The 24,752-nt window shown below is 45.4% G+C and overlaps 3 protein-coding genes across 21 annotated transcripts in view; all 3 read left to right on the top strand.

The window, feature by feature from the left end:
- The window catches only part of LOC119387198 (pyridoxal phosphate phosphatase PHOSPHO2), a 107,897-nt gene that overhangs the window by 8,881 nt on the left and 74,264 nt on the right, over positions 1-24,752 (top strand). Inside the window, exons 3-4 of one of the 8 annotated variants that reach the window (XR_007415395.1) lie at positions 950-1,148; positions 10,998-12,166. The exons of 4 other annotated variants lie outside the window; for them this stretch is intronic. Coding sequence is in view for 3 of the 4 variants with exons in the window: in XM_049413420.1 (XP_049269377.1) it covers positions 950-1,148; positions 10,998-11,219 (421 nt within the window). In the remaining variant the exon portion in view is untranslated. The remainder of the gene's footprint in view (positions 1-949; positions 1,149-10,997; positions 12,167-24,752) is intronic. 3 more of the 8 variants (XM_049413420.1, XM_049413419.1, XM_049413418.1) reach the window with 3 other exon arrangements.
- LOC119387204 (partitioning defective 3 homolog) overlaps positions 1-24,752 on the top strand; it is a 179,741-nt gene that overhangs the window by 107,988 nt on the left and 47,001 nt on the right. The window lies entirely within an intron of this gene.
- Positions 14,867-24,752, top strand: part of LOC119387197 (D-3-phosphoglycerate dehydrogenase) — a 98,996-nt gene continuing 89,110 nt past the window's right edge. The window contains exons 1-7 of one of the 2 annotated variants that reach the window (XM_037654512.2): positions 14,867-15,185; positions 15,690-15,841; positions 16,497-16,562; positions 16,899-17,052; positions 18,308-18,440; positions 19,757-19,905; positions 23,062-23,214. In XM_037654512.2, coding sequence (XP_037510440.1) covers positions 15,051-15,185; positions 15,690-15,841; positions 16,497-16,562; positions 16,899-17,052; positions 18,308-18,440; positions 19,757-19,905; positions 23,062-23,214 — 942 coding nt within the window. In that variant the 5' untranslated portion in view covers positions 14,867-15,050. The remainder of the gene's footprint in view (positions 15,186-15,689; positions 15,842-16,496; positions 16,563-16,898; positions 17,053-18,307; positions 18,441-19,756; positions 19,906-23,061; positions 23,215-24,752) is intronic. The other variant, XM_049413414.1, reaches the window with a different exon arrangement.

Genomic DNA, 24,752 nt, shown 5'->3' with positions numbered 1-24,752 from the left:
GGAAAACGACATATTTAGTTTATGCACTGTGGGTAATATCTTAGATTTCTAAGAGAAACATTTGTCCAACACTGAATCTTGTTAAGCAAATGATGATAATGTCGCTCACGTGGACCTATAGTTGCAGCAGTTCTTAGATAAACATGTTTGTCACACGTCAAATGTAATGTCATTTTCCCTGCGTGCTGTCGCACAACAAAAACATGTCATTTGAAGGTGACGACTATGATGGTAGCCTCTCCAGCCAAGACCTCGGGGTGGGGAAGAGCTCACATGATTTCATGAGCACAGTACTATATGCTTGGTGAGCTACTTTGGTGCTCCAAAGTTTCTTTATGGTGCAATCATCCTTGCCTGGAGGCAAAATAGCAATAGGTGGTCCATTTGATTGCCAGAAAACATTGGGATAGCGTAATATGTAGATTCAGCCACGTGTGCCCTGTTTTATGCGAATTGAAGCATGCCTACCACCTTTCACCTTGCCACTACTCTGAGCATATCCGGCTTGTGCATTGCAGGAGGAGCTTCATGAAAGTTTCTGTATGCATGTACCAGGAGGCATTGTGTTTTTGTGTTTAGTGTTTCATTTTCATTTGCAGGCTTGCTAGAGTTCGATAGCTCTGCAGCTCCTAAAGTGAGTGTGCGGTTAATTTTATCGTTTGCAGCCTGCAACAATGGCACACGTCTTGTTATTTGAGGTAGTATGCGTCTTGCTGCAGTTGAAATCCGCCATTAGTTCATTGTAGTTATTGTGAAGGTGTATGAACGCTTGATGGTGGCATGCACCCCCTGTTGAACGGTTGTTCTAAAAAGTGTAAGACACGTCTCAGAAGCTACACGTTACGTTGAGTGACTTCCATATTAATTCTACCATGAACGTAGGTGCTGTTCGTCACATGTTCAGAATAACACCTTCTTACAACTTTCACCGTTCGCTTGATTTATGCAGGTGGACTCCATTCATGCGTGCTGTGTTCCACTTCCTGTATGACAGTCATGTGCAGCCTGATGATATTTTAGACTGCCTACTAGAGATCAAGTTTATGGATGGCATCATTGATCTGCTTAAGCAACTGCACAAGGCTGGTGGATTCGAGGTGATCATTATATCCGACTCGAACTCTGTCTTCATCGAGCACATCATGCAGGTGAGTTGACAGTGAATACCTTTGCTTGCACAAGCTGCTTTGTCTGCACTCGGAGCTGAGGCATGTAGCCCTAGCAGAAGAGCACGCTCGTTATGGTGCTAATGGCTCAGATTACAGTGGACTCTCGTTAAACGGAACCTGAAGGGACCAAGAAAATATGTTCCATTTAAGAGGAGTTCCATTTACTGAGAGATGAACAGGAGTGCAGAATCCAAGTATGAAACCAGTTATATTAGATGCAGTTGTTTCATTTAAGCAGCAGTTCCATTTAACAGATTTCCGTTTACTGAGAGTCTGGTGCAGTTGGTAGGTGGTATCAATTACTTTTTTTACCATTACAAAATGTCTCATGAAACGGAAACATTGTCACCAACCCAGTAGCAAGGGTTACTATTCTGACAGCCATAGTAATGACTCGGGGTATCATGTTTCAGTTTAGTGGCCAGTAGCTTCCTGTTGGAAGGACGTTTCACATTTGTTACCATAGTCTTGAGTAGCCCTCGTTAACACTTTCATAGCTAGGCCTTGTTCACACACACCCCATTCACTTAAATAGCAAGTGAATGGTGGGGGGAGGGTAGAGCTTCAACTGTAGCTACGGGAGTCAGTCAAATGAAATCCACAAATTTGTAACAAGAAAGCAAAAGATTGCGCCAGTAGCCTGTACGTTGGCAGACATGTTCCCAACAGTGCGTTGGATGATCACTAGGCAGCAGTATCGCACATTTATGAAACAAAATTCAGTAAAGAAGATGACGCATGTCGTCTTCTTTACTGAATTTTTACTGAATTCTTTACTGAAAAGATTCCCTGCCGGCGGCAAGTTATCTTTTCGTCCACTTTACTTTCTTCACATTTATATTCTAATTACTACAAATAACACCCCCTATACTTTCCTTGGCATTGCTGTCTGTTAGTTTTGATTAATATTGTGTCTAACAAGGAAAAACGAACCCTTGAAAGTAATCTTCTTTCCTTCATTGTGTCCTCTCAAAAGATAAGAAATCATTATTCATAACAACATCGAAGACATGAGAATTACGTGCCTGGGAATCCACAAGTAAAAGCGCGTTGTGGAGCACATCCCTATATATTGGATATTGTTATGTAAATCCAAGTAAGAAAATTTAATAGGCGGCTGCGTAACATAAGAAAGTTTAAATATTATAGAATAGGTAGGGAAAAAGAAACAAATCAGCTGTAAATTTTTTATCAAACCGGCAACATCTGCATGAAATATTAATCTTAACGAATTTGCACGAGAAGACTGAGACAAGGATGAGCGCACTCTAACAACTGGTTTATTCTTCCTGAAAACAATCACTTAAAAACCCTCTGATCTGTGCGATCTGGTCAAAAAAGCTAACTCATCAAAAGTGCACATAGCACAGCTCGTGATCACATGCCTTAATGTAACGATGACAGGAGCGAAATTTCTTTAAAGGGGTACTGACACCTTTTTTTGAAGGCGAGTTTACTCTGCCATACCAACCTCCTGCATGCAGAGACGGCTCTGAGCAAGTGTGAAGCTCAGCAAATGCTGATAAGATATTTTAATTTGACATTAAAGTCAATTTTTCCATGGCGCACCTGCTGACATCGACACTAGCTTGACGTCAGGCTACAGTACAAGTTCTGGTGACTTCACATAGCAGTCTGGCTAGTTGTGGTGACGTCAGGTACCAAAACTTCCAAGATGGCCGCTTGTGCGTCATCAAAACTTCCAAAATGGCCGCTTGTACGTCACCAACGGTAGGCCAACGGAGCCACGGCGCGGAGCGGCCGTGGAAACGTCACTATATATTGTGCGAGCACGTGACGAGAAGCTCATATTGTGTTGTGACGTCAGGGTACAGTAGGAACTGAAACTAGCTTTTAAAAACATACTGTAATTACTTTTCCAGGGCGCAGTCGCGCTTAGCACTACCTTTTCTAGGCTCTTGGAGGCTTGACCTTTCATTTGACGCAAAAAAACGACAACTGAAAATATTCGTGTCAGTACCCCTTTAAGTGTTCTTGTGCAAATTCATTAAAGGGCCAGTAAGCAACCCCGAGGTCCAAAAATTGTAATGAAGGGAAATATGCGCTCTTTTGCTATGTGAACATGCTGCCGCAATAATTTTGTGAATACGTGCTATAATAAGGAAGTTACAGGGGTTAGAACATCCGTTTCAGCTGGTTTTAAGTTTTCGCGTGGCCTTGCCACCCTTCTCCGCCACAGGGAGGGGAAGGCGTAGCCCGTCGTCGTGACTCCGCCCACTTCAGCAACGTGACACGACGTCAGCAATTGACGTCATTGGCGAGCGGGATTCCGCTTGCTGCAGCTCCTGGTTGTTTATTGTTTACATTGTCGCACGTGCTCCGCAACTTGACGGGCAGTTTTCGGCTTTTCAGTATTTTTGAACCTTTGTGACAGTTCACAATGCAGCAGGAATGCGTGCTTGCTTTCCAAGACGACGAAGGGGCGCGAGAGAAAAGCGTTGAGAACCTCGCTTGCCACAAGGGCCCGTCCAAGCTACCGGAGATTCCCCCTTTCTCCGCTCAATTTGCAGCCGACAACTGAACAACGCTTCCTCCACGTGTTGCTCATGTCGAAGGCAAACTGCAGGTGCCATGCAGTGCGGGGAACATACGCATGACAGCTGCGTTACTGCGTGGCCGAAACCGCATCACCGCAGGGCCAAGAAACAAGGCACAGTTTCTTAGCGGTGGGTGGGAACAGGAACTGACGTTAGCTCGACTACTGTTTCTTGAGACCTGGCCTAGACCAGTCGACGAGCTCAGTGCTATGTAAACTCGCTGATCGCCGAGTTTGCGTCACTGCGTGTACGAGGAGGATTGGTCAGGCGTAGGAAAGAAGCGCGGGAATTGTTTTTCGTAATGAAGGGTCTGCGCGGCGCGCGGCGCTGTAATATTCGGGAATTGTGATCGCCGCAGTCTACTGTACGAATTAGCGAGCTTGTTTGGGGGGCGTAAAAAAAAAGGCGCAGCCTGTTTACGGGCCCTTTAAGATGAATACTTTCCAACTAGGCCAAATTGCAGTAATACTGACACAAACACATAAGGTGAACTTATCTGTTCATGCGAGAGGTGGCAGGTGTAGGGTTGTGTTAATACTTTTTTCAGTCCTAATTGAATTTAGATTGAATATTGCCAAAGCAAATTGAATATACTCAAGAACCTTCATAATAGTATTTGAATAATGAAGAGCCTTTTCCACAATTACTATAAGAATAGCGTTCATGTCCTGTTATTCACAGCTTTAGCAAGTTTGTTATGGCACTTCATATTACATAGGCGGAGAGTTTTCATTTTACCGGAGGGGGCGGGGGCCCGACTTGCTCTTCCACATTTCTCTCTCACTCTCCATATATATATATATATATATATATATATATAGAGAGAGAGAGAGAGAGAGAGAGAGAGAGGAGTCCAACTTCCAAATTAAAGAATTTATGTAACTTCAGTCTCTTAGGTGCCCGCGATATCATAATGAAGATCTGTAAGTGGAAGACCCTAGATTTATTTTTCAATTTACACAAAGACATCGACCCACCTCGTAACTCCTGGCTCGAAGCGAAATTTTCGTTGACCGCGTTACAGTAACCGCGTCGCGTAAAATCGATTCACGCAATGCGTGGGGTAGGGCTTTACTTTGTTAAAACATGCGCCACACAGGAGACAGTAAGTCGTCGCTGGCTAACGCTATCACGGGAAGCTTTAATTATATGCCAGTGAGTTCAATTCAAGATGGCCGAAAGTAATTCTCAGATGGTAGCAAATACCATTTCGTACCACTATACCTTGTGCGAAGCTGTGGTTATGAATCTGGACGAGTAATGGAGTTGCTCATTGGTGGCCGAACTTTTAGTAAAACCCTTTACTGATAAATCAAAACTGCGTACAATCTTTTCTCGGCACTTTTATAAGCAGGCATGTCGAAGGGTACCATTATGTAGGCAACCAAGAAATTACCCGTTTTTTTATTGGCGAGTAAGCTTGTGCGAAAGCGTTCACTGACTGACTGTGTCGGGATTGATTTGTATTCTCAGTATCATTTTTGTCTTCTCAAAACCATTCACCACGGGGTTCAAGATAATTAGAGCGCAGCTCTTAGGCGTCCGTTCCTGCGTTTAGCGGCATCGCCGTTGGCGTCGGCGGCGTAACCGATAGCGCGAACGAGGACGAAAGAGAGCGAACGCGGAGTCTGTCGATATCACGAGATACTGGCAATACTGGCCTCTGTTATAGGCTTCCCAAGCAACGCTTAGCGGCACTGCTGCTCTTGACAGGCAGCGCCATCTCTGGCAGAAAAAGAGAAACTGGGGTGTTAGCAGCGCGCGTTTTCCCTTCTCTCCACCGCGTTGCCGCTCGCTTTGCACGTGCAGAGCTCTCGCGGTGCACTTGCGCCGCCTCACAATGTACCGCTTGCAGTGCGGCTTCAAATGGATTTTCAAGCTTGACTGGCACTTCCGAAAAGCGAACTTGATAAAATGAGAAAGGCTCGTCAATCACGTTAACGGTGAAGAGCAGACTGTCGACAACAACGACGCCCAACTCAAAGCGAAATGCATTTCCCAAGTCGCGATTACACCGTGTAGGACGTATACCACGTATACCTCGAGGTAAGTCTTATTCTGCCATGTTAAAGATGAATAATGGTCCACATGCACTCCGAAATGAAGCCGTACACGCTATCGACGTTCTGCGGCGTGGACTACGAATCATACGATTGTTGTTTTGATATGGCATGCTTACAGCAGCCGTGTACTTTCGTGAACAAACGTTTGCGGCGTGCGAAAAAAAAAAGATTATACGGCCATGGCACTGCTTCTTGAGAAGGTTAGAGTCAAGTCCTCCGTGCCGCTGGAGAATCACCCGCCGATTAAGACGCGAGGCAGCTAGCTGAGGTTTAACCACTGTGAAGCAAGATGAACTGCTCACCTCGTTTTTTCGGCTCTCGCGTCATGCTTGCAGTCTCTTTTTTATCATATCGACTTGACAGGCGTATAAAACCTGCTGCGTGAACGCGGCTAGAAAATCGCACAAAGTCAGAAGGTGGTTACTTCAAGGTTGCAATTGCAAAGCATGTATTAAGTGCCAGTTATATTTAGCGGCTTAAATATATATCACCCTAATAAAGTGACAAAAACAAAGCAAACCTGCAGAACGATGTCAAAGCTTGCTGCAAATGCACAGACGTCCGTTCTGGCGTAATAAAGCAGCCTTCCCGACGCGTGAAATGCAGGCGCCGAACTTCTCACAATGTGCCGAGTTCAGTTGAATTCAACGAACCGCGCAATGCTAACGGTATAACGCGAATGTGAACGTTCAACGACGACGGGTAGGTCTCACGAACACGGGGAATCAAAACACAAAGTTGCTTCACCTACAACCGCAACTGGACTTTAACAATACGAGAAGAAAGCGAGTAATCATTAATGTTGTCGCTGCGTGCATGCGCCCCGTTACTTACCGATTCAGGTAGTCGGAACGAATGAAAGCGATGAATTCAGATAGCCAAAATAGAAGGCGAGACAGCGCTGTCAGCTATCCACGCTTGCCGCCTTTATTTCTCGCACGACACGCCCGGGAAACGATACAGTTTAACACGTGAATCGTGTGCCTTGTCTGCACTGTTGTGGCTGGCCGCTAAACCGCAATACTTCGGACCACGCTTGCGCTTCCGCGGGGTCGCTTCTGCCATCGCGGAAATGCGCTGCTTCGCACAGCAAGCCTCTCGGTTCAACGTACCCAGCTGACGGCCCCCAGTTACCCGCACCGAGAGAAGAACGCGTGCGCACGTGCGCTACCGCTACCGTGTAAGGGGCTGAGTCGGCCGCGCAGAAGGTTCAGAGCTTTCTGACAGAGCCGCAGCGCGGCTGGCGCGGCGCTGTCGTCGCGCCGCAAACTTGAGCTTGGGTTCCCTATAACCTCGCTTTCTTCCTCTGTCGCGCGCGCTGGTCCCTCGGTCGGAGATCGTGCGCATGCAGGGCTGGCACGTGCACTGCGGCTGGCTTCGCTTGTCGTAACGGGGCTGTGGGCGTTTCACTTGGTTCGCGACAGCTGCAGTGCACAATGTGTGCGTAGCACTCGAGCGCTGGTAGTTTCTGTGGCAATATGTAACGAATGTTACATTGCTACAACTGCGGATAGTCAAAACTTCAAACTCAGCTGGCGTTGCCCGAACACGAGGCTGCGCTCAGCGAATTAGGCAGTATCGTAATCGCCGGATGGATGGATGGATGGATGGATGGATGCGAAACTTTATTGTAAGTCCTGAGGTGCACAGTGAATTTTTTTAATTTGTCAAAGCTTAAGTCGTCGCTTCAGTTGTTCATCATCACAACACATTCTGCACGTGAAAATCCGTTTGAGGGGCATTTTTCCATTGAATGTTTGACTTGTCAATGGCCCATGTGCCGAACTTTAAATGGCTGAAATGAAAAAGAAGCGGGCATAAACAACCTCCTGTGAAATAGCTGCCAGACAGGACGACCCGGGGACCTAAGCCAAGCTCTTAAAAAATACCCTGGGCCGGCGCCAGGGGGGGCTCTGCCCCCCCATGAGGCAGTCCGGGGGGGACCCAAGCCCCCCAGCCCCCCCGTACTCTCCGCCTATGTCATATTATATATATTCATGCTAAGTAAAACTGCAAATGAAGCATTAGGAACAAATAACCGATGCGTTCATGGTACGACATACCAGTATATGAACTTTTTGCGGTATGTACACTATGGTTGATATGACCTAGAGTTGTCGCAGCTTTCATGTTTGGTCATAAAAATTGAAGTTGCGATACATTCAAAACATGTCTTCAAAATGTGCAAACTTGTGAAGAATGACTATTTCCATTTGACAATTACATTCGATGGGGCCATATCTTTCACACTCATTCTATAAAAAGGCGCCGAAAATGGTCTCTTGCAGCTTTTCATCCTCTTGTCCATGAATTTTTCAGCTGGCTTTGTATAGAATGTGGACGAAATACTCCAAACGCAAACATAGGTATGGCGCACTTAATAGCTACCACGTTTAATTATCTGCACATGCATGCCTAACTGGGTAGGTTGAATTTGAGCACCAATGCACAAAGGTCAGCTGTCATATTTTTTGGAATGGTTACTGAAAATCAACAACTGCCGTAAAACACTGCGGAAGCTTCCAGTTTCACACAAGTGCCCTGTATTAACATATCTAAAACTTCAGAATTTCGAAAATTGACCTATTTACTCTAATGCTACGTGCATTTTTTTCCATATTTTGCCATCTGAAGTCGACCCTCTCGTTACAGTCGAATTTCAAAATTCAAGTTGTCTAAAAGGTGCAATGACGCATATATTTCTTTTATTTCTTTATTTTTTTTTTTCTTCCTGGAAAGTCACCCCTCATGTTACAATCATGGTCGCGTTACAATCGAGTAGATACGGTATATGTTAAGTGCCCGCCCTTTCTGAAGCTCCAGCATCAGCCGAAATATTTGGCCCATTGCGGGCTACAAGACCGCTCAGTGCAATGATGGGAATACATATTTGCTTCCTTGAGGTGAAACGGGAAAGACCAATGGGGGTGAAGATAATGCAGGATGACAATGAACGGTCCTTAAAAGAAAACCCAGTAGTCGCAGGACTTTTGTGAGACACATCTTGATAAAGTGTGCACAGAGCTGCTATTGCCACACTTCCCTTACAATCTGCTAGTATTATGATGACCTCCTACGCCATCACCAGGAAGATCGAAGTCGTTGAGTGGCGAAGTCCTCAAGTGTCGTGTTGGATGGCATCGGGGACGGGCATTTGCATAACCGACTTGCAGGCATTGGAAAGCCCATGGTGTGTTCAAGTCAGGCGAGTGTCAGTGACGAACGCGTTCACCTCCTATTCTGCACTTGCTCGGAAAAGTCATTCACCGAGTTCAGTGACAGTGGGTAGACGCTATTGTGCCCCATCATTTACCATTTGAAAATAACATGCTTTCTTTGATTCCATAGCCGCTACAGTTCTCCCTCGAACTTTTTTTCATTGGCCGCCATCTTGGTTTTTACTGCTTCGACTGGACAGGTGCACATATCTAGATTAACCCAATTTTCAATGAAAATGGGATGGATGCTTCCGCGGTATTTTACGTGTATTAAAGATCACCATTGCATATCCTGTAAGTGATATTGGGAATGAGCCGATTGCGAAACTAATTGCTATGGCTCAGCGCATAGAGTCACATTCTCAATAGCTGGTCGCTGCAGCCGTGTTTCAGTCAGTACAGAACATCAAAATGCATATGCACTTAAAGATAGTGCGCGCACCAAAGGTTCAAATATATCCACACCGTGTCAGCGCATTTCTCATAGCCTGCTAACCAGCTGCCACAGCTAAACGTTTTCAGGAATTTTGAGCGTAACAAAGCTTTCTGTGGATGACGCCCAATGTACTTTGCAGGTTTGCTTGTCACGAGTACATTTTTAATTTTGAAAATAATTAACTGGTTACATTTATTTAGGTAGCTTATAATTAACTTACCTAATCAATAAGGTGTCTGTGCAAGAGAGAATGTCAAGAAATCATCAATGACATTGGTTAATGCAATGTAGATATTGTGTGGTCCTTTCTTTTTAATGAAGCAAGCATGTCAAGTACTAAATACCATGTGATACTGCATCTGCACCAGATATAAGAGCAGTCGCTAGTGCAAAGATGGGGCTTTGCATTTGGTATGGACTGAGCATGCGCTCTAAAAGGCACGGGCTTGTCGGGAAAAGAGCATGGCTACTTTTTCCCAGCGCAATAAGTTGAGCTCGTCACTGCATACCGACACTGCACTCTGTTAATCCTTTCGCGTTTCATGCGTATAGATACTTGCAGATGTGTCCCGATGTGTGCAGTATTTACGTCGTAAAAATAGTTAAAGGGGTGGTGCCACCAAATTTGTGGCTTGCGCATTCTTTGCTGTAAGCGTTTCCTATAGCTCCAGGAAGCATGATGCACGCACCAAGATTCATGTATTCTCGCTAAATAACTTAATATCGCCTTTTGATTTGGACAACTTTCGGTTTCGGTTTCTGGGCGCCGAGGTTGTGCAGTGACGTAGAAGTGTAGGAGGCATGGTCACGTGACCACACAAGGCTGTGACGCACATAGCCAGGAAGCGATCGAAACTCGGGGAGTGATGTAGCAACCGATGCTTTGCCGGTACTACAGTGAACTAGAATGTATTCTAGTTCATTACAGCCGGTACGTACGCTGTGGAAGTGGCGGAGGTCCGGAGGTCACTCACGTTACTACAGCAGATTTGGTGTGACATCACTACAACTTTCGTTGCCCATCCTACAGATCTACGTCACTGTTGGCGCTCTAGCGATGGGTTTCGATCGGGAGAATGAGCATTTAGGTACACTTTGGAAGTGAATTAAAATATATTCTAAACGTTTGCTGTGTCCGACCCTTCGTGTGGAATGTCCTTGCATACAGAGGAAACCCACAACAGGCTTGTTATAGCCTCGAAATTTGATGGCACCACCCCTTTAAGAAGCGGCGATGTGTTGTTTTTCGTTTCGTGGTGCCACTGATATCATGGCACCAACGAGCAGCAGGCGAGCAAACACCCGTCGCTCGGTGTAAACACTTTTCCTATAGTGCTCCACGCGCCCGCGGGGTGCTCTGAGATTGCTTGAAAAAGGTCTATTGAACCTAACTGGAAAATTGAACTGGACTTCACACAGTAACTCAAGAGCCACCACATGGACTGTCTCTCGGGGCATATGTAGATGCTAACTGTTGATCAATTACTGCATCACCTTCTGTAGCACGTTCCTCTTACGTGCCCACAATTTATTGCTGCTCCTTCTTTGTCCAGGCCTCTGGAGTACGGCCCCTGGTGCATGAAATATTCACCAACTACGCACATTTTGATGCCAACGGCTGTCTGCAAATCAGCGAATACCACATGCAGAACTGGTGCAAACTGAGTTCGGTGAACCTCTGCAAGGGCTCGGTCATGGAGGAATACCTGGACCGAAGGCGAAAGCAGGGCGTGAACTTCGACACGGTCTCGTACGTCGGCGACGGCAACAACGACCTCTGCCCGTGCCTGCGGCTACGGTCCTGTGACCTCATTTTTCCTCGTGCCGACTACCCGCTTGCCAAGCAACTTGCCAAGGACCCTGAACAGGCCAAGGCCAAGCTGCACCCCTGGAGGACAGGATTGGACATCGCGAATGTTCTTCTCAAAAACTGTGTCGTCAACAACGTGACTGAGTAGTGTGAAGCGGCAAGGAAGCACCATTGCGCCGTCCTCTTCTTCCCCTATGCACTCGCTCGTGCATGTGCTTTGAAACATTGTTCCTTTTCTGTCAGCTGTCATTCATGTTCCCAGATTCTTACTGTGCCCATGTGGCATCGCTGCTTTGGCCAAGCAGTATTAGAAATATTAGCCACTGTAAAGGAAGTACCAAAGATGACTTCCTTTGTGCTAGTAATGCCAACGCATGTTACGTGCAGCACAGGCCATCAGAAAATCGGAAGCTTCATTCACATTGCAGTGAACAGAGGTAGGCACACTTGTGGGCTTCAACTACATTTTAGCTCATGCAAAAAAGTCTCGATTAGAAAGACATTTTCACAGTTTTTGCATTAAAAGAAAACTTAAACGTTAAGTGTCTACCAGTGTATGCATCAGCTAGATTACTCTAGCAATTTGTTTGCAAGAATGTTCATTGATATTGCATTGTCCTAAAAATTTTTCACGGTTTCACTACTTATGCCACTAGTGTTGGGACTGGCAAATTGTTTTGCCAGCTGTACTTGAGGGAAAGAGCAGCACATTGCATGCATCAAAATGTTTGTGCATTAAAGTACTATGCGATGCGTAATGTTGAGAAAAGCCACCTGGTGATGCTATCGAAGAGTCTGTGAGTAAGTGTTATTTTAATGCAAAACCAGATAGCAGTCCGATTTTTTTACTCTTGTGCAGCCATGTCCATTTATGTGAATGAGTCGGTAACTCCATTAGAGGCAAGGCAGTAAGTAGCATAGTGATATAACTTCAGCAAAAGCATTGTCTACTGCATTACTGCCCTGGTGTTCATTGCAGTGCATAATGGTTACCTTGATTTTGTGATGTTTGTTGCGTGCTGTATCTAACATGTTCCATGGCTATACCAGTCTGCACAAATTAGAGCCTATGCAAGGGTTCAGAGTTACGCTTGACTGTTAAGTCTTATTTGTCACTGTGCCTCTGGCAAATAGTTTGAGCATCTGTGCAGTGGCACCGTTTCTCTCCTCAAGATAAAAGCACAGAAGGTGCGGGTAATTAGTGTTTTGAACAAGTGCATTTTGCCTCTAGAAGGTCCTTGTTGGGAATGCTGTCTCCAGTTTTAGGGGAACAAACACTCTTGTGCTGAATTCCTCTGGTCGTTTGAGAGAAGCTGCCAAAGTACGTTTGCATGTGCTGCAATCACACTTTGATTTTGCGAGTTGAGATCTGCCATTGGAGCCCCACACAGGGTCTCGGTGGAAGTCGTCACATGCAGCACAGCAGAAACGATCGTGGGTCTTGCAATATCATCCCTACAGTGGCACAAGAGAGAGCAATATACCGAAAGCTAGACGGGTTCGGGGGGATAAGATGAGAGATGTTCAAAGTAGTAGATGAGCTTTGAATCAACAAATGGAAAGAACATTCTCTTCCGCGGACTGACAAAGGTGCCCCAGATCGACCGGTGGAATTCAACATCTTCAGTGATGTGCTCAAGAAAGCGGAGCACTTACTTGAAGTTCCATCTGGGCTTGAAATGTTGGTAGACCTTAATTTTTTTTCTGCTCAAATCTTGACTGAAGGCTCAGTGCACATCTGAGCATTTCATGCAAAGAATACTACTCAAGGGAGAGAGCCCTGAAAACAGTTGGCGCTCTCGCTCGCGCTGTGTTTTTGGTGGTCTTTTCCTGCTCGGTACCTGTGGTTTAGATGACACTTTGAATGCAAGTGCTTGTGTGTGTGAGTACGTGAGAATTGCAGACTGCTCTACGACCGGTGGTGACGAGGGAATGCCATACGGGCATTCATATGCCAACATGTTTTTTTTTCTTGCTTTTTAAAAAAAATGTTTGCACGTTTATCTCAGATCTGGGACAATCCCCGTGACTCGTCAAGTAGCCCTGCCACCCTCATTTAGGAATGCTGCGTTAACAAAATGGCTAAACCTTTAAACTGTATCACGTATGTCTTGAACTTGTTCTGTTTGTGAGAAGCAAAATTAAAAGGGGAAGGGAGGATTTTTAGTAGAGCTTGAACAAAATGGCCTTTTACAAGTTTGCTTCCAAAGATCTACACTTTTTTTTTCCTAACCTATGCACACTTGTGAAAATGCAGCTCATATGTCAGCGTTTTTGCGATGTTGAAGGCATGTGTTGAGTATATATATATGTGAGAAGCGCATATTTTAGAATGGTGCACATCTGTGCAGCTGGTTACCAACAGTGTGTGGAATGTTTGGTTTAATCTGCGTGTGGCTTGTAGCTTGGTTGTGACAACTTGCTGCAGCAAGCTGCATGAAAAGGCAAGGCAGGAGGCATTGAACGCACATCTTTTCCTAATGCCTCTTCATTCCTGTCAAATTCCTGCCAGAAAAGCTAGCTGCTCTTGTCGCTGCCAAGTGCATAGGAATGGAAATCGTTTGTAGGCTTGATTGTGCATTGGTTAAGCAAAAATGTACGCCAAAGACGAGCTTGTTGATGATCTCTTTTAGTTTAGCCTGAACAATCTACCTTCTTCTGCAACCACGTGTTGTAGGGGAGGAAGACAATGATGCTAGGTCATGTGAGTTACCATAGTTGTGAGTTTATGGTTGGCAAAACCAACGCAAGTTTGTCAGAGGAGCTTGTCACGGCAGGGTTGGCATATAGTATTGCTTAGGCTTGTCTTTCGAGCAGCTATCTTTTTATACAAGTTTTAGAAGCTAATGAAATTGAGTTGGTGATGTTAACACTTATTGTACGTGCATATTGCTTGACGTATGCACCCTGCCTGTTCATGTCTGTTCAGAATGGAAGTGAGAAAATAAAAACATTCCTTTACAATGTCGGCTTTTGTGTTCAGCCATTTAGCTTAATTTTGGTAGGTGAGAGTTTAGCTTAATTTTGGTGGGTGAGAGGAGGCGCTGGAGGGGAGAACTGAAATTAACTGCACGGCTGAAACCTGCATGTAACTAAGCCCGGTCGAAAGGAGCATGACGTTGCGCATTTATATATGAATCGTAGAAGCAAGAGTTGCTCGCACGGTATCGCGCGCTGGTGGAAGTGCGATATTTATCGGTCAACCGACTGTCTGATATATGGTCTGATCAACAGGATGACGCAGCACAAGTCGCAGTGCCTGCCTTTCGCTTCTTTGGGTGCGATAGCTCGCCGAGATAAAAATGCACTGTGCGAGGCATCCAACGCGGCGCTTATCGCTAGCCGTCTTTAACGTCTGTGGGCATCCCTCCCGGTGATAAGCGCAATTAAGCCGACTCGATTACATGCCTGACGAAACGGAAGGCAAATAAGCGATTGTCCGTCCCACGGTCACTGCCTTCCGTGCCTCTCGCCCGGAGATCGTCTGCAACCTCTCGCTGCTCTCGCCTCTCTGTCGTGTCTCATATTCGCGTCGTGGTTGGTCGCTTGGCGAAGGGCCGCTTGCTCGAACCGGTCCTTTCTCACCCACTGTGCGACCGGTGCGACTCTGCTGCTCACTTGCCCCGGCAAACAACGTCACCCGTACGCAACGACAGCAGTCGTGTCCCGAGTGGCTCGCATACGCACCTCGTTCATACGCTTTCCGTCACACCGCGTAGCACGCACTCGTGACTTTTCGCTTTGACATAACCCGTCTCACGTGGCGTAAAGAAAAACTATACGGAGTGCGGGCGGCATGGCGTTGGCAATTAAGAAAGTTCTCATCAGCGATGCGGTGGATGCTTCCTGCGTCAAGATCCTCGAAAACCACGGGGTCCAAGTGACGCTCAAGACGGACCACACCAAGCCCGAACTTCTGGAGGCCATCAAGGTAACCAAAAAACGCAGGCGCTCGCTGTGGCAACGCCCAAAACGTAAACCGTCAAGCGGCACGTAGGCGTTCACGCTCAAGTTTCGAATGCTTTTAGCAAAATATAAATACATAATACCCGTGCGCCACGTTGCATTAACGTGTGCTGTGAACTCGTAAAGAGATCGTTCGGCTTATCTTTACGGTTGTTACTCGCTCGATTTCTGCCAGTTTGCTGCAAATCGGCCCGCCTCATGCGGTCCCCGTGAAATTTAAGGCTTTTGTTGCACAGAACGTGTTAAGAGCAGCACACGTAACACCTTGCACGGCTTGCGGCAAAAGCTGCTACATATGCTGTTCATTCATGCTTTCGGAGAGAAAGAACAAACCAGAAAACTACGTTAGTTTTTTTAAGTGCGGCGAAGAGGCGGATCCCACGGCTCCTACGAAAGTTTTGCGCGTGTGTGTTTGACCTGTTGATTGCCGGCTGTTCATTCATGCGGCTGCCTTGTTTCCGCAAATCAGGGTTACGATGGGCTCATCGTACGATCGGCCACGAAAGTGACGAGCGATGTTATCAAAGCCGGGCAGTCGCTCAAGGTCATTGGACGCGCCGGCACGGGTGTCGACAACATCGACTGCGATGCTGCCACTAGACAGGGAATTCTCGTCATCAAGTGAGTGCGCTACCGGGTCATAACCAGGAAGTTTTATTGTTTTTTTCTTTTTAACCCTCTTGATCATAATCGTGAAGATCACCACAGACTCACAGTGCCAGAGAAAGGCACTACTGGGTATAGTATGGAGTACTATACTATACACCATATTCACAGACCACAAATGGCCAAAACTACAGTTCACTGTACCACAAGGCCATTAAAAAAGCCCTCAATCATGGGTTGATGATGATGATGATGATGATGATGATGATCATGCATATAATAAACCTGCATTAGTGCAAGTAAGCACTAAAGTGCTCTTTGCCATTTTGGCAGCCCAAAAGACCATGAGGTTTTCTACCTGCTGGAGGCATATTGGTCAAGGGGGTTCCCGTAGGCAGACCTCAAGACGAAAGTGTGTTCTTTTGTAGCTAATGGCAGGGACAGTCAGCTGCTGTAAAAACAACCTTACTTTAATCATTGGATCCATGGGACATTCCATCATTTACTACTATATACTTTCTGAACGTATCAAATTTGTTCATGTATATTTTTCATCTTTGACACCAGTTTTCTACGATTTCACCGCATGGTTCTCAACTTATGGGAGAGGGTAACCATATCAAACAAAGGTAGCTGAGAGAGCCACTGAAGTCTGATGGCTTTGTTGCAGTGCCCCTGGTGGAAATACGCTCAGTGCAGCTGAACTGACATGTGCCATGATCATCACTCTCTCAAGGTAAGCTTCACCTTGCGAAGGAGGCTTCGATTCTTTTTTTTTTTTCATAGTGCAGAACTTCAGGGAAATTCTGGAATGTGTCAAACACCATTTACACCCACGTATTATTTTTCTAAGAATATTGCTCTTGCAATGCTTTGCATGAGCACAGTTCTTAGTCTACAGTCATATGGGTCCTGCCTTTTTTTTTTTTTTAATACTTGCACTGCGCAACCAATGTCACTTGGCAAGTCATTCAAATCATAAAATTTTGCTTGTGTGTTGCATCTCTCATTGGTAAAATTTTCATTTGTGTGTTTTTTCTTCTTGTTTTCTTTCTCTTGACTCTAAAATTAGAGAAATTCCGGCTGCCACAATGTCTCTCAAAGGAGGCAAGTGGGACAGAAAAACATTTATGGGTAATGAGCTGTACGGGAAGACACTTGCTATCATTGGACTTGGAAGAATCGGCAAGGAAGTGGCATTGAGGATGCAGTCATTTGGAATGAAGGCAAGCATATTATTTTGGACTTGTTACTTTATTTTTATTTTTTCCTCACATACGCACTGCACGTTTTACAGGACCGTGCAGTGACAAACAGCTGGTGTGTTTCCTATGCTTTATAATTTCGAGTGCAAACAGAAGTTTTTATAAGGTATTTCGACACGTATAATAATGCACAAATTGATAACAGAACCAAACGTGCTGTACATGTACTCAGTCTAGCAACTTGCTTTGTCAGAAATAGAAAGGTGTTCACTGCAGTCCACAAAAGTGCCCTGTCATTTTTGTACATGACAAACGCAAAGTGCCGTTATAAATATGTGGAGGTGCAAGTTCACTCTTTTCATTCCTGCAGCGGTTACACACCAATGCGGGGACAAGCTTATTTGGTTCCTTAAAAAGTGCTGACTTGTAGTTGCGAGCATTGGTCACACAAGCGTCACTGGTGGATTTTTGCGCTTGTGTGGTATGTTCATGTTATCTACAGTTAGTTGCTTCGCATGAACAGTGATACAGATGTTTACAGCTGCTCAGTCTTGTCTGTGATTGAACATATTTGTAACATACGAGAACAACGCTTTTCACGAAGTTGCAATACCGCATCAGGGCTCCTGCTCGTTTGTTTGTTTTTAAACAAGATAAGTTATTCAGCCAACAAAGCAGTGCGTAATGGTGCGACCTTCCTAAATGCCTGCACATGCTTTATCTTACCTTAGTACCTTATCTTCTAAACACGTGAACTTTATGCGTAATGCTTTTCTAATTTTTTTTACTTGTTTTTAAGTTCATTACACTTCTCCACATATATTCTTTTAATCTTGAGCGTAAGTCCCAAAGCCAAATGACATTAATAGAGGAGAAAATAAAGTTCAAAGGTTCATTTTTAAATTTCGCACCGAAATCTCCCCGTAGTTGCAACACTGATTGTTGGCGGGCCAGTTGGTACATACTGAGCGTAAAACAGCGCGGCGAGACGGGACAGAAAACGAAAAGAAGCACACAGATTAGTTCTTTTTTTTACCCTTGGCTTGAATTGCATTTCGATGCACAAGTTAATCGAACCCATTGAGCTTTCTTACCGTGTTAGCTCATGACTTTCATTTGTGGACATGGTTTGTGGATTAGAGAATGCAGCTAAGTTTTTGAAAAGTCAAGTTGTAAAGTGGAAAAAAGAAAAAACAGTGTCAGAGATGTTATCGCATTTATCGTGGTCCTTATTTTAGCCGTTTAAGTGACCGTGTCTTCATCTAATTTCTTTCAGACCATTGGTTTTGACCCCATTGTGCCCAAGGAAGTCTCCAGAGAGTTCGGAGTGGAGAGCCTAAGTCTTGACGAAATCTGGCCCCAGGCTGACTACATAACTGTCCACACACCTCTCATTCCACAAACTAAGGGTGAGTAATGTGGCCTGCTTGGGAGAAAGGACGTAAGGTTGAACAAAGCATGCTGCAGATGTGAGTGCAAAAATTTATCTTTTAGCTATAATATAGCACTGAGAAGTTTAAAGGGGCCCTGAAACACTTTTTCAGCATGGTCAGAAAACGCTGCCGATCGGTAGGCGAGGCTTCTGAGAACATGCGAGCCAAACATTATAGCGCAGCACTCGGCCTTAAATTTACAATTCTCAAAGTCAGCTAGAAATCATTCCCTCTTCTCTCAACAAATAATGCCGTGCACCCGAATGACCGTGCCATAAACACAAAGTCCACGGCCATTGGCCGATTTGAGCATCGTGAGCTGCATAGTTACTGTGGCAGCCGTGAAATGCCGCCACGTGCCTGTGCGCACGCTTGCGATCACATTGAAAGTAAGCCACCCATTTGAAGAAAAAAAAGAAAACAAAGTGCTCAAGGTCATGACGCATGCCGACGAAGGGACGCATCTTATTGCCCCCTTGTCATCTCCCTCCCTGCGTAGCTTTCAGCATGCTTACTAGTTTGAAAGGAGTGAGAAAGAGCTTGAAGCGCGTGAGAAATCTGTGTAACTCTGCTCATACTTGGCGGATTCTAAAAATTTTTGTGGCAGTTGATTCACGAGGCAATAAGCTCTTTATTGAAGCCATTCGACGCTTGCTTGGAAAAGTGTTCCAGGGCCCCAGCAGACTGAATGTGAAACAAACACAAAGAGTGAGGCACTTGTGTCAAATGATTTCATTGCAAAACACATAGGGGGTGTTGATATAAATCTGCTGATAGAAGCACATTATCATCTATGGTTGTCTCACGCTGTGTCTGTTTTAATCTTGCAGTACTGCATTATATCTACATTTATGCTATTCCAACTGGCTCCAATGCAAACCTTAATATCCATTCATGCATATGGTTTGCTTTTTTATGCGGAACACTTGAAAATCCACAAATGCCAGTGTAATCCGGAACAGCCATTGTGAGATGCTAGTAGTGGTCTGACAAACAAAATACATGTCGAGGAACAGGATTCAATCTCAGTGGCAACACAGCATCTGTTAAGTCACAGGCATATAAGTTATATATAAGTTATATAAGTTATATAAGGCACATGAAATGCACCACAGAGGGTAAACAACATGCAATGTCTTCGTGTATGTTACTGAATGTGCGCATAAAATAGTTGTGTCAAAATGAAATTTAGTCTGCTTGTATCTTTCAAAGGAAGCGAGAGTAGTAAAGTGGTGTTGGCGGCTTTTGAAACGAGCACCTTGTTCCAAGCATGCATTTTCCTTTTACTGCAGATCTCATTGGCAAGGCTAGCTTGCAGAAGTGCAAGAAAGGTGTGAAGATCGTGAATGTTGCCAGAGGTGGCATTGTCAATGAGGATGACCTCCTGGCTGCCTTGGAGTCTGGTCATTGTGGCGGCGCTGGGCTGGATGTCTTCGTTGAAGTAAGGCCTTCCACACAATGCTCACCTAAATGCTCTTACAATAGGTTAAGCTGACTGAATGCAGAGCCTAGCTTTCTTACTACTTACCACTGGCGTAGCCAGGAGGAGGGGGTGGGGGGTTAAAACCTCCCCCCTTCCCCCGCATGTAAACATACATAAAGTATGGTTGACCCCCCCCCCCCCCCCCCCCCCGAAAAAATTGCTGGCTACGCCCCTGATGCTTACTACAACTTTGATTGACCAAAAGCATTGACTTAAGAAACCAGCATGAAGCTACTTCTAATGTAGAAATTAACCCTTTGAGTGTCGAAATTTTTTGAAAAAAACTTGCCCAGATGGTCAAATTACTTTATTGTGGATTTTCAATGTAAGAAATGTTTAGAGTCAGGAAAAAATTGTAAAAAAAATTGGGAACAGTACTTTGGTGTCAGCACCACTTGGAACTGCAAAATGCGCCGTAGTATTTCAGAGCGTCGTATTCATTGAAACAAGGAGAGCGAGAACACCCCGTGAACTTAGCTGATGAACAAGATTAAGAGCAGCACCAATAAAGATGGAAATCAACTTCCGCCGTCCGTGCAAGGGAATGCCGATAAAGATAAAAATCAAGTTTCGCGTGCCTCCGTTGTGATACGCAACCGAAACCACGAAAGGGCGCTGCCCATCGGCGTTGCTGCAGATCGCATGACGCACTGAAGCTAGAAATAAGTTCTGTTTATGTCCTGAAGAAGGTAGCACAATCATTTCTGATGCTCCTAGGAGGTGGCAGCACCTCCTAATGACCCTACATTGTCATTAAGGTGCGAAATTTCAAACAGAGGGTCGAAAACGTACCCGTATGGCAAAGACATTGCGGGACAGAAAACGGCCACCGTACATGTACAGCAAAAACCCTCAAAGAGTTAATATCGCCCACAAACACTGCAGACACCGTTATTAGTAAGTGTCTGCGCTATTTGAAAAGTTTGGCTTATGGTAAATTCTATACAGTCGACTCTCGTTAATACGAAGTTCACGGGGACCGCGAAAAACTTCGAATTAAGCGGAATTCCAATTAACCACAATGAACGAAAAATACATTTATTTCAAAGCAGTTTATGAGAAAAAATCTGTGATTGCCGTTTGCTTCTGTTTGCTGAATCTTGCAGCAGAAAGCAAGACCTGCAGGCTGTATATGTGCCTGAGTGCTTCCTCGGCGTTGCTCTCAGCAGTGAAAAACCGCTGCGTGAGGGCAAGGCCTGCGGCTACATCAGCAGCCCGTGGTAGTGGCTCACTTGCGGCGTCGTCGTCGTCAACCTCAGTTTCGCGACTAGGCTCGCTGGGCAGAACCATCTCCACGATCTCAGCGTCCGACAGTGCACCGCACGTTTCTACCGAACTGTCAGTGGCAACGTACTCCTCGAAAGGGACGTTGCCGAGAGCTGGCAGGAGACCGTCGACGTCAAGCTCACTTGTGTCTTCTTCCCCCACTGTACAAGACGCGTCATCATCTGCACCACTTGGAATGAAGCCGCACGCCCTAAAGCAGTTCGCAATGGTTTCATCCTTTATGCGACCCCACGCTCGCGCCAGCATATGGATAGCACTGAGAAGGCTCACCTCATACTGACATGCATTGTCCATACACAACAGCATCCGCTCAAGAAGATGCTTCCTGTACAGTACTTTCACGTTTTTGATGATCCCCTGGTCCAGTGGTTGTAACACCGATGGTGTTCGCTGGCAGGTAGGCGACACGTATTGCACTCAAGGGAGGCACATTCATGTGTGCACTGCATTGGTCCACAAGGAGCAATACATTGCGTTTAGATAACGCGAACTTGCGATCCAATTTTGTCAGTCAATCCTTGAATAGGTCTGCGGTCATCCACGCTTTCCTGTTAGACGCGTAGTCGACAGGCAGCGTTTTCACGCCCTTGAAACATCTAGGCTTAGCAGCTTTGCCTATCACAAGCAGGCGACATCGCTCAGTGCCCGTCATGTTCGCCGCCATCAGCACCGACACTCTTTCTTTGCTACGCTTCCCTCCAGCACAGTCATCGTCCTTAAAGGTCAGCGTCTTCTCGGGCAACATTCTGTAAAAAAGTGCTGTCTCGTCGGCATTGAAGATATCTTCCGGCCGATATTCTCCCAAGTATTTGCGAAGCTGATTTTCCCTCCACGTAGCACATGTTGCAGCGTTGACGGCAGTCCTTTCCCCGTTCACGCTTTTAAACACCATGTCGTGGTGTTGCTTGAACCGTGTGAGCCACCCATCGGACGAAGCAAAGTTCTCGATGCCTAGCATAATCGCAAGCGATGACGCTTTCGCTGCAACGATATCGCCGCTGAGAGGAAGTCTGTTGCTTCGAGCCTCCCGAATCCAGATGAGCAGCGCTTGCTCTAACTCCGGGTGGGCGCTGGTGCGCATTCTCTTGCAAGACATCTTGAACTGGTCATTTTCTAATGCGTCCAGTACCGAGCGCTTGTTCTTCAGGATGTTAGACAGGGTATTAGGCTTGATGCCGTATTTCCGCGCAATATCTTGCTTGGCGGTGCCTCCTTGTTCAACTTTCAAAATTTTGACTTTCGTCGCCAAGTCAAGCGTCCGATAAGGCCCGCGAGTTGCCATAGTAAATGCACGTGGAGCTTCGTCGCACGTGGAAACGCTGAGTCCGCACACGACCGTAACGAGATCAACAATGAGGCCCGGAACCGGAACCGCCGGAGCAGCCGCTTCGTGATCTGGGGCGCTGCATGCAACTGCGATGCCATCAGCTGACGCTTTGAGCTGCGGCGCTGTGGTCAACTGCGATGCCCTTGGGTGCCGGTCGCACACGCATTGTTGTTTAGCACTTCAACAATAGGAAATTTAACAAACATTACGATTTCCTCCGAGAATTCGATTGAAAGTAAATTCGAATTAACCGAAATTTCAGACCTCTAGCTTCCAATTACCGAGAATTTCTTCCTGTTGAACTGCATGCAAAACTGACGGGACCCCCACTCCACTTCCAATTAACCGATAATTCCAATTAAGCGACTTCGAATTATCGGGAGTCGACTGTAGTTCAGAATACTCCTTAGTTGTCGGAGCTAAAGTACAAAAAGCAACAAGTTTAGTTGTTTTTTCCTGTTGCCTTTGTTACCTCACGATCTTCTTACTTACGTTTGCAGGAGCCTCCCAAGAACACCAAGCTCATTGAGCACCCCAAGGTTGTCTGCACCCCTCACTTGGGTGCCAACACAAAGGAGGCCCAACTGCGTGTGGCTCAGGAGATTGCCGAGCAGTTTGTTGCCCTCTCTAAAGGACAGTCTGTTCCAGGAGTGGTAAGAGCTGCTATTTGCACCAGGTCTTGCACCACGTTACGAATCCTTTTTTTTTTCTTCTTTCTTTTCTATGAATGGCAGTTACGAGCTAGGTAATAGGTTGAACATGTTTGTCTTTTGGCAAGAATTCCTAACGATCCTCACAGATCGTACGAAAATTGCATGTGGCATGGGGATACAAATTGGTACTTCCCGAGCAGCTTAACTGCTACTCCATGATAGTCTTTTACAGAGATTAAGCATTTTGTAAGGCATATTCGCAGTAAAAGATGAGATGATGTTCCTAGAGAGTCTGCAGCAGATGTCCGTCCCAGGAAGGGCAAGTTCCCTGGGCTGCACAGAACGAATCAGAGGCTAGAAGGCTTCAGGCATAACAGTAGGTGTGAAGCCAGGGATGAGCATTAAAAAAAAAGTAAAGTTAGTGAGAGCTTTGCCTCCGAACACACTATGAATGGAGCGTGCCATCAAACAAAACAACAACAGCACCACTAATAATAGGTCAGTTAAACACCTTTATAAAAGGCACTGAGACAATCTGGCATAAGAGACACCAGTGTGCCTACATCGAAATAGAGGTTGATAAAAAAATGAGAACATGGTAGTACCCTGCTTATAAGAGACAGCTTATAAAAGGGACAAGAATTGCTCCCCGGTGCATGTCTTTTATAAAGGGGTTCGACTGTATAATAATAATTACACTCGCAGTCAGATCAGGTGGCGGAAAGTTGGAGCCTTAGTTTTATCATTAATTGACCAAAGCCAAAGAGGCAGAAGCTAAGAGGTAGCAGCCTTAGGAGCAAGACACCATGCTCTTTTATGCAACATGCAAGAAGAGCGTGCAGCAACTAAAAGAAAACAAGCTAAGAAATAGAACTGTAAGTAAACACCTTGTGACTGTTGTTTGCAGTGATTGAGTTATTGGGAATTTAAGGGATGTGCACTCTCTATATGGGCGATGTATGACATCTGTTCTTTGTCTTTAATAATAGTTTCTGGTTGTTAAGTGCTGTCCTGTGTGTTTTACCAACTTCTGTGTGTGATTACTGATAGAGAGGTAATGCACGATTGTGAAGAATAGTAAAGTGACAGTGAAGAGCCACAGTGGGCTGAAAATATGTGTTATGAATCTAACCCTTCATTGGGTGTATTTGTGTCTCGAAAAAGAAGCAATGGTTAATGTCTCGTGCTCGCTTAGATATGAGAATTAATGACGACATCTCTCATGCTACAGAATCTGCAGCAGCAGTACAAAATTTTTAAATATGTTGCCCACTTATTGTGCCGAGCTACTAAATGTTAACAATGATATTTCAATGAAACAAATTATGGCAGCTTCACACTAGTGTTGCAAGCCTGAAGGCAGAGGGCAGCTGGTGGCCTTCCTTGTTTCTCTATTTTTTTTTCTTTGTCTTTCTCTGTTTTTTGTACCTGTTGCTTTCTCTTTCTTTCTCTCGCTATTTCGTTTTCCTTTTTGCTCTTTCTATCTTTATTTCTCTTTCTTCCCTTTCTTTCCCTCTCTGCTCCTTTCTTTGTCCCCT

This window comes from Rhipicephalus sanguineus, chromosome 3 (assembly GCF_013339695.2).
Source record: "Rhipicephalus sanguineus isolate Rsan-2018 chromosome 3, BIME_Rsan_1.4, whole genome shotgun sequence".
Classification (NCBI taxonomy): Eukaryota; Metazoa; Arthropoda; class Arachnida; order Ixodida; family Ixodidae; genus Rhipicephalus; species Rhipicephalus sanguineus.
Note: the sequence above shows the minus strand (reverse complement) of the source record. Positions and strands in the feature narration are given on the sequence as shown.